This window comes from Myotis lucifugus, unplaced genomic scaffold, assembly GCF_000147115.1.
Source record: "Myotis lucifugus unplaced genomic scaffold, Myoluc2.0 scaffold_664, whole genome shotgun sequence".
NCBI classification, from domain to species: domain Eukaryota; kingdom Metazoa; phylum Chordata; class Mammalia; order Chiroptera; family Vespertilionidae; genus Myotis; species Myotis lucifugus.
In genome coordinates, this window is record NW_005871712.1 from 144,707 (window position 1) to 153,857 (window position 9,151).

At 39.7% G+C, this 9,151-nt stretch overlaps 1 protein-coding gene across 1 annotated transcript in view; it reads left to right on the forward strand.

The window, feature by feature from the left end:
• The first annotated feature begins 900 nt into the window (after positions 1-900).
• CCDC158 (coiled-coil domain containing 158) overlaps positions 901-9,151 on the forward strand; it is a 58,397-nt gene continuing 50,146 nt past the window's right edge. The window contains exons 1-6 of the mRNA XM_023746370.1: positions 901-1,038; positions 4,252-4,469; positions 5,662-5,771; positions 5,885-6,212; positions 6,569-6,645; positions 8,133-8,243. Coding sequence (XP_023602138.1) covers positions 972-1,038; positions 4,252-4,469; positions 5,662-5,771; positions 5,885-6,212; positions 6,569-6,645; positions 8,133-8,243 — 911 coding nt within the window. The 5' untranslated portion in view covers positions 901-971. The remainder of the gene's footprint in view (positions 1,039-4,251; positions 4,470-5,661; positions 5,772-5,884; positions 6,213-6,568; positions 6,646-8,132; positions 8,244-9,151) is intronic.

The window sequence follows — 9,151 nt, forward strand, 5'->3', positions numbered from 1 at the left end:
CTGAAACACTGCTTCTCAGAGGCTGCTATTTCTGGTCCCTGCACACTTCCAAGCCCTTGAGGCATAGCTAGGGCCATGGACCTCAAGTTCCAACTTTTGCTTAGTGTCTCAGCTTTTTTTATTATTCACTTCCTGTAGTCTGTGCTTCTTCTCAGCCCTCTGCTCCCCTCTGCTCCTTTTGAGCCTCTCCTCTCCCACCTCCATACCCACAGGCTTAAAGTGCTGGTAGGCAGACTGTGGGAGAAATTTTGGGGAAAAATTTTCCTCTGCTTACAGATAATTTGAAGGTTGTGGCATTCCCTGTCTTCTAGAGATATGGAAGGAGTCCATGTGGTTTTATTTATTTGTTCCCTTTGTTGATTTTATGGTTGTTTTCAGAAAATTAGGGGGAGCTTTGGAATCAGACCACCACCATTGTTGTCCAAACTCCGACGTCCCCTCTTGGCCTAATCTAAAATTATGAGCACTATTTGATATCAAAGAAGCTTTCAGTTTCTGTTAATGATTTCTAATTTTCTGGTTTGTGATTTTTTTTTTTTACTAATTTGTGACTTCTTTACTAAGGAGATATTTTCTTCCATCATTTGACAATGTAACTTTATGAAAGAGACTTAAGAAAGAGAAAACCTCTGCTCCCAACTAGAGTTTTAATTAACTAAAGTATTAGGGTGATTTTTTTTTTAAGTTTTCTTTAGTAATCCTGTTGGCCATCCAAATCAACACTTTTTACAATAAGATTCTATTCATTTTTTAATTTTATATAATACAATTTTTTGTATAAATATTTTCCTGGTGAAAAATTATTACTAAATTTCAAATATGAACAAAGTCAATTCCTCTCAATAAATATTTTCACATTATACCTTATCAACAAATACTGAATCCCTGTCTTTTATAGATAAGAACTAAGAGAACCTAACAGGGAAGCATTCATATTTCAAGATCTCTAAGAAGAGGCAGCAATATTTAATATGGAAAAAAAACCTTGTGAATCACATAATGAAGATTTATCAAGTAGTGGCATTGCATCCAATGGAGGTATATGTTCTTTATAAAGCAATGGGAAAAAATAGAGTTAAGCAGTTTAGTATTCATTCAAGCTACTGCTTTTAGTATGCTTAACTATTCGGTACAGACCTTGGCCATGAATGTGTATAAGTCTACTTTTTGAGAAATTGTTTACTCTTTTAAAAATAGCATATCTGGGTTTTTGGGTTTTTTTTAGCATATGTTAACATTACATTTTTGGCTTAGAAATTGTTTCCATGTTGAGGTACTTGAACACATTCCATGTTTCCCTAAACATCTCTCTTCCTTCATCGACTCTAAGCTAGAATTCTGTATCATTTTGACTTCTTTTCTCTTACCAACCCTCACAGCCAGTCAGGTACTAAGTCTTGCTCCTTCTATTCACAGAACTGTATCTCAGATTCTGATGTGTAGTGTTTTCGTTGGTATTATTTTTCAGAAATTCTTTAATTTCCGTTCATATAACACAATTTATGTTTTATCTAAGTGGGTGTTATATCAGACAATTAGAAGATATATAGTTTTTAAAATATATTTTTATTGATTCCAGAGCGGAAGGGAGAGGGAGAGAGAGATAGAAACATCAATGATGAGAGAGAATCATGGATTGGCTGCCTCCTGCACACACCCTACTGGGGATCAAGCCCACAACCAGGGCATGTGCCCTTGACCAGAATCAAACCTGGGCACCTTCAGTTCTCAGGCTGATGTTCTATCCACTGAGCAAAACTGGCTAGGAATAGAAGTAATATATTGTAGAATGTGCCTTTTAACTTTAAGTGCACTTTGTCTTATTTAATACTAGAGGCCCAGTGCATGGATTCGTGCACCAGTGGGGTCCCTTGGCCTGGCCTGCGGGGATAAGTCCGACATCCTCGGGGATTGCAAAAGGGTGCAGGCCAGGCTGAGGGAACCCACTGGTGCACACACCAGGCCTCTAGTATGCATATAAGATCTTTGGTTAATCTCTTCCCTCCCTCCCCTCTCCTCCCTTCCCTCTGAGATTCATCAATCTCTTCCATGTTCCTATGCCTGTTGAGCATCTGCCCCCGGGTGGTCAGTGTGCATCATAGCTACTGGTTGCATGTTTGAACGGTTGGTTGCTTAGGCTTTTATATGTATACTAGAGGCCCGGTGCAGAAAAATTTGTGCACTGGCGGGGGGGGGGGGCGGCCCTCAGCCCAGCCTGTGCCCTCTCACAGTCTGGGACCCCTTGGGGGATGTCCACCTGCTGGCTTAGGCCCGCTCCCTGGGGGATTGGGCCTAAGCTGGCAGTCAGACATCCCTCTGGCAGCCTGGGAGCCCTTGGGGGATGTCCACTTTGCAGCGGGGAGCAGGGCTAAACTGCAATCGGACATCCTTAGTGCTGCTGAGGAGGCAGGAGAGGCTCCCGCCACCACCTCTGTGCTGGCAGCTGTCAGCCTGGCTTGTGGCTGAGCAGAGCTTCCCCTGTGGGAGCGCACTGACCACCAGGGGGCAGCTCCTGCATTGAGCATCTGCCCCCTGGTGGTCAGTGTGTGTCATAGTGACCAGTCATTCCCAGTCATTCGGCTGTTAGGGTAAATTTGCATATTACCCTTTTATTATATAGCATAGAGGCCTGGTGCATGGGTGGGGCCGGCTGGTTTGCCCTGAAGAGTGTCCCGGATCATGGTGGGGGTCCCCACTGGGGGTCCTGGCCTGCCTGGGTGAGGGGCTGAGGGCGGTTTTCAGGCTGGCCACACACCCCCAGCGGCCAAAGATCCCAGCCTCTCCTTTTTTTCTTTTTTTCTGGGATTTATTTATCTTCTATAATTGAAACTTTGTAGCCTTGAGCGGAGCCCAGGTCTGCTAGGGCATGCGGGAAGCTTGGCTTCCTCCATCGCTGGAGGCAACCTAAACCTCCTGCTCGCTCCAGCTCTGTGGCCGCCGCCATCTTAGTTGGGTTAATTGGCATGCTTGCTCCTGATTGGCTGGTGGGCATGGCTGTGTGGGCGTGGCTTGAGCGTAGCAGAGGGACGGTTAATTTGCATGTTTCTCTTCTATTATATAGGCTAGGTTCTTTGGTCTGGAAATAATTGTTCATGGTTCTTGGCACCATTCTTTGACTCTTGAGTCTGACTTTGAGTCTTTTCTTTTACATGAAAGGTAGCATATAGTTTCAGTTGAGTGCTTTTCTCAGCCTGCTTATGGAATGGCCTCTTACTATCTCACACTATCTCTGTCTCTTAGTGCAAGCCAGCAGTGTGTCTTGAAGATAATTCTCTCAAACCTTTATGGGTCTTCTGTGAATCTTCCTGGGTTTCACTCTTTTGGTTTTTTTTCTTTAACTATTGGTATTTCCTCAGAGCACTCTTCTTGATCCTCTTCCCTTTTCACTCTATATACTATCCCTAGATGATCCCGTTGACACCAAGGATTTGCTAGAATTCATATGCTGATAATTCCCAAATCCCAATCTCTGAAGCAAAGATTCACTCCTAAACTTCAGGTCTATGTTCAGTATTTGCAAACCAAACATCCTCATTGGATGTTGCTGAAGCCCAAACCCAAGAGAAATACTTGACACTTTCCTCTCTTTTACTTCACATGTATTTCTCAAATCCATGCTTTTGTTTCTGTCACCACTGCCTCTGCTTTAGGGCACACCCTTGCTATTTCTTGCCTGAATCATTGAAAGCCTTTTCCTATGTGGATTCTCTACCTTCAGTTTTATCCCCATTGATGCATTCTCCACACCGAAGCCAGAGAACTTTTTCAAAACGCAGACCTACTTATATTGACCCCCTACTTTCAAATCATTTAATGATTCCTCAGAGCTTTCAAGATGAATCCAAACTCCCTGGCATGACCCCACAAGGCCCTTCATTATCTGTCCTACATTTTCATTTTCATACCTGGCCACTACTTTCCTTTCACCCAGAATATGCCATGCTGTCTTAAGCCTCCTTGCCAATAATTATGGGGCTCCCACTATCTGGAATGCCCTTCCTCTTCTCGTCCTCCAGACAAGGCTCATTCAGCTCAAGCATCACTTGATCACTATCAGGTAAAACTCCCTCCTTCTTCCTAATCTGCTCCTCCTTTTTACCATGTGCTCCTCTCTCTGGGGTACTTTCACTTGTCTATTTGCCTCAGGAGACCTTGAGCTCCTTCAAAGTACAGTAAGGGAATCATCTAAGATAATGATTGCCACAAAATGATGTTAGTAATAAGTTAATCAATTAATTCTTTAATATTTAGGTTCTTCAAGTCCATATTTTATGTCACCTATACGTGGTACAATAATTGAAAACGCATCAGCACCTGGGATTGTGACACAAATCCCCCTTTTCCCTAAATATGAAGTAGAACCTGATTCTCACAGGAAAGTCATCCCTTACCCTGGAAAAGAACACATCGAACGTGTTTTGGAGGAATATTCACATCAAGTCAAAGATTTGCAGAAAAGACTAAATGAAGTGAGTTGCAATCTTTTCTTTCAGTACCTGATGCTGGTTTGGGAAGGTAGTGAGGCACAATGCCTTGGAATAGAACCTAAACTTTCTAGAAGGAAAACATAATGGATTTATTGGTTAAACTTGCTAATTAGGTCTATGCCTTCTATTTCAGTATTAAAAGTTGGACTGATGAAAAGTCTACATACTAACTTCTGGGAATATATCCTAAGAATTTGAAACACTAATTCAAAAGAATATATGCACCCCTATGTTCATAGCAGCATTGTTTACAATAGCCAAGATCTGGAAATAGTCCAAGTACCCATCAGTAGATGAGTGGATACAAAAGCTGTGGTATAGCCCTAGCTGGGTGGCTCTGTGGGTTTGATTTCTGGTCAGGGCACATACCTCGGTTGCTGGTTTGATCCCCGGTCAGGGTGCATGTGAGAGGCAACCAATTGATGTTTCTCTCTCACATTTATCTCTCTCTCTTTCTTGTTCTCTCTCTCTCTCTCTTCCTCTCTCCCTCCCTTCTTCTCTCTCTAAAATCAATAAAAACATATCCTTGGTGATGATTAAAAAGAAAAGTTGTGTCATATTTACACAATGGAATACTACATGGCTGTAAAAAAAGAAGGAAATTTTACCCTTGGGGACAGCATGGATGGATCTGGAGAGTATTGTACTAAGTCAGAGAAAGACAAATACTATATTATCTCACTTATATGTGGAATCTAATGAGCAAAGTAAACTGACAGACAGAGTAGAAACAGAGGCATGGATATATAGAACAGACTGACAGATGTCAGAGGGGAAGGGGTCTGTGTGTGTGTGTGTGTGTGTTTGTGTGAAATGGGTACATCTGTAATAATGTCAACAATAAAAATAAAAATCAATAATATATAGATTTTGGAAATTACTGGCTGTAAGAAAATATGTTCCTCTGATGAAGACTAATTTGACAATAAACACATGATGTACTATAAAAACCTATATAATTTCATTAACTAACCTGAAACCTATATGATTTTATTAACCAACTAGAGGCCCGATGCATGAAATTCGTGCAAGGGGCTCGGCCCTCACAGCCCTGGCTTCATCCGGAAGATTGTCTGGAAGGTCATTCATATTATGCTTTTATTATTATAGATGATACCCCAATAAATTTAATTAAAAAGAAAAGACTAATTTGCATGGCATCTTATTTTTTCAGAGCAATGAATTGCATGAGAAACAGAAGTTTTACTTAAGGCAGTCAGTCATTGATTTACAAACAAAACTTCAAGAGATGCAAATGGAGAGAGATGCCATGGTGGACATCAGGTTGGGATCTGTTACCTGCAATTATCTTAGAGCTTTACTCTTTGTACTATATTACCACTTGTGTGATTATGAATTTCATCAATATTATTTTTTCTCTTTTATTTATTTCATAGACGACGGGAGAATCAGTCCCAGGAGGATTTAAAAAATCAGCTTCAAAATACAGTTCATGAACTTGAAGCTGCTAGAAGCCTTAAGGAGGACATGCTGAATGATAGCAACACACAGATAGATCAGCTAAGAAAGATGATGCTTAGTCATGAGGGAGTGCTTCATGAAATCCGATCAATCCTAGTTGACTTTGAACAAGCCTCAGGCAAGAAAATATATGAACACGACAGCCTGTCTACTATCCACTTCCGCAACATGGGCTCAGCTATTAGTAAAATCCTAAGAGAATTAGACACAGAGATTTCTTATCTTAAAGGGAGGATATTTCCAGTAAGTGGTGAGAACACTACTTCAATTTTATATAAAAATTTATTAAGACAATAGTATTAGGCATGTAATTTTTTAAATTCTTAAAAGTAAGTTCTCATTTTTATACTCTAAAAAATAATGGAGTTGCTTCCACAATGATCTCTTATAATAAAGGGAATAGCTTGATTGACCTGTAAAGCTTCATGAGAGTATAGCCAAAGTAAAAGATCTAATAAAATACAGTGACAGAATGTATCCAATTTAAGTATTAGTTCTATTTGCATCTTAGTAAAGCATTCCATCAGTTGAAAAATCTCTAAATTTTCCAAGCTTTAGTTTTACTGGATTCTAAATCCACATCTTTTTTTTATAACTAGGTAGAGGATCAGCTGGAAGCACTGAAATCTGAATCACAGAACAAAATAGAGCTGCTTCTTCAACAACATCAAGATAGGTAAGTGCCTGACTGAGCTAGAGACTCACAGGGAAACTACCACAAGTCTCCAATCCCTCATCAGTAATTGCAAAATCTAAGAAGCTCTGAAACACAGAAATTTGTTTTCCATAGGTTTGTGGTGAATTTTTAAAGAAAAAAATTATTCGGACACTTGTTAAAACAGTAGGGAAGGCCCAGCCAACGTGGCTCAGTGGTTGAGCGTCAACCTATGAACCAGGAGGTCACGGTTCAATTCCTGGCCAGGGCATATGCCCAGGTTGCAGGCTCAGTCCCCAGTGTGGGTCCTGCAGGAGGCAGCCAATCAATGATTCTCCCTCTCCCTTCCTCTCTGAAATCAATAAAAATATATTTTAAAAAACAACAACAACATAAAACAGTAGGGAAGATTTTATTCAAAACTATTGAAATAGGAGTGTGGGAAGCCAGTTCCAGCATGACAGTAGGGCTGATGGCATTTCCCCAAACCTGAATAGGATACATTAAATTGATTGTTTGCTGCCAGACAGCTCAGGACATCTTAATCTATATGTTATTGCCTCCTACTGGCCAAACACCTGAACATCCGTAGGCTAATTCCCCCATCCTGACTATGCCTCTGTATACGAAACCCTGACCCTGTGAAGTGTATATCTCTGCCTGGCCTCAGGACAATTTGTGTTAATAAAAAGCATGGGGTCCTGAGACAAGGAGATCTTAGTTTCCTTTAAACTAGGCTCCTCTGACCCCCAAATGCCTTTCAAAATTATATTTCGTCTCTGGACTCCTATTTAATCTACGCACAGCCTTCTCCAGATTTCCTTCTTAATGCTGGAACAAGAACCCCGACATAGGAGTTTGCATTAAAGAGAGATCAGGCTCAACTGCTAGAACAAAGACAAGCCAGGATTCATAGCGAGAAGCAGGGTGAGGGGGTCATTGGGTGAAAATTGCCAAGAGGATACATCAAGGGTGAGGGGAGTCTCACTAAACTAACTTAGCAAGATTCTTACTAAGCCCAGGCATATTAAGGGGGTGGAGGGGGGCGGGAGGGCCTAGTTGAGACGCAGGCTCAGAGGAGCCCGACTAAAGTTTGGTCAAAGAGAAAACCTTTGTCACTCATTTGTTGGCAAATCTGACCTGAGCAAATGTAAAGCTTTTTATCGTCTTTATGATTTAGTGAATATTTTAAAGCCTGTTGTTGCATTAGTAATATGTTTGGCCTATAGGACACTTCCCCAGATCTCTCTGGGGATATCATATAATATATAGTCCTTATAATTTATTACCTTTTTAAAATTTTTTAAAATTCTGAATTTCAAAACCTAGCTGGTCCCCAAAGGATTTAGATAAAGGACTCTATACCTGACTTAGACACTTGTAGTAAAAAGAGCAGCATATTCAAAGCCAAAACAAAATTTGAGAGTATTGAAAATTATTAATTTTTTGCATAATTTACACGCATAATCTTCTGTATCAAATAACAATCACCACTTTTTTTTTTACAGGATTGAGCAGTTAATAAGTGAACATGAAATAGAAATAACAGGACTCACTGAGAAAGCTAGCAGTGCTCGAAGCCAAGCCAATAGTATCCAAAGCCAACTGGAAATCATTCAGTATGTGTGTGCTAGTGGTTTGAAATTGAGTCATAATCTTCATTTTAAGTTTATTTTCTGCTTTGAGCTCTTTTTAAAATTGCTTAATAATTGATTTCACAAGAAAGTAAAACTTTTCTAACATTTAAATAAATAGAAAAGATACTTAACATATAGGTAATGTTATATGACCATATCAGGAGTGTTATTTTAAATATTTGGACCTTTTGGGATTGGATGTTTTAAATATTGTTCATATTTTAACTGACAGTATAAAACAAACACATTATGTATGTATAAATATATATAAATAAAAAGTATTATATGCATATAAATAATTTTATAATTTGAGCTTATGTGTTGAAACCTTTTATATGGACATTTTCAATTATACACAAAAGTAAAGAGAGAATAGTTTCATGAACTCCCATCTACACATCACATAGCTTTAATAGTTAACATTTTTGAGCTTTTTTTCTTAATTTTTAAACTATTTATTGTTGAGAGTTTTACAGATGTCCCCCCTTTCCCCTCCCCATTGCCCCCCTTCACCTGGATGCCACCCCACCCCAGGCCTTCACCACTCTATTTATTGTCTGTGTCCATAGGTAATGCATATATGCATATAAATCCTTCAGTTAATCTCTTCCTGCTCCCCTCTCTTTCCCCTTCCCTCTGAGATTCATCAATCTGTTCCATGTTTCCATGCCTCTGGTTCTATTTTATTCATTAGTTGTTTTTTTCATTAGATTTCTTGTTCATTTATTTTGATTTTTTAGATTCAATTGCTGATAGATATGTACTTACTGCCATTTTATTGTTCATATTTTTTATCCCTTCTACTACTTCTTCTTCTTCTTCTTCTTCTTCTTCTTCTTCTTCTTCTTCTTCTCCTTCTCCTTCTCCTTCTCCTCCTCCTCCTCCTCCTC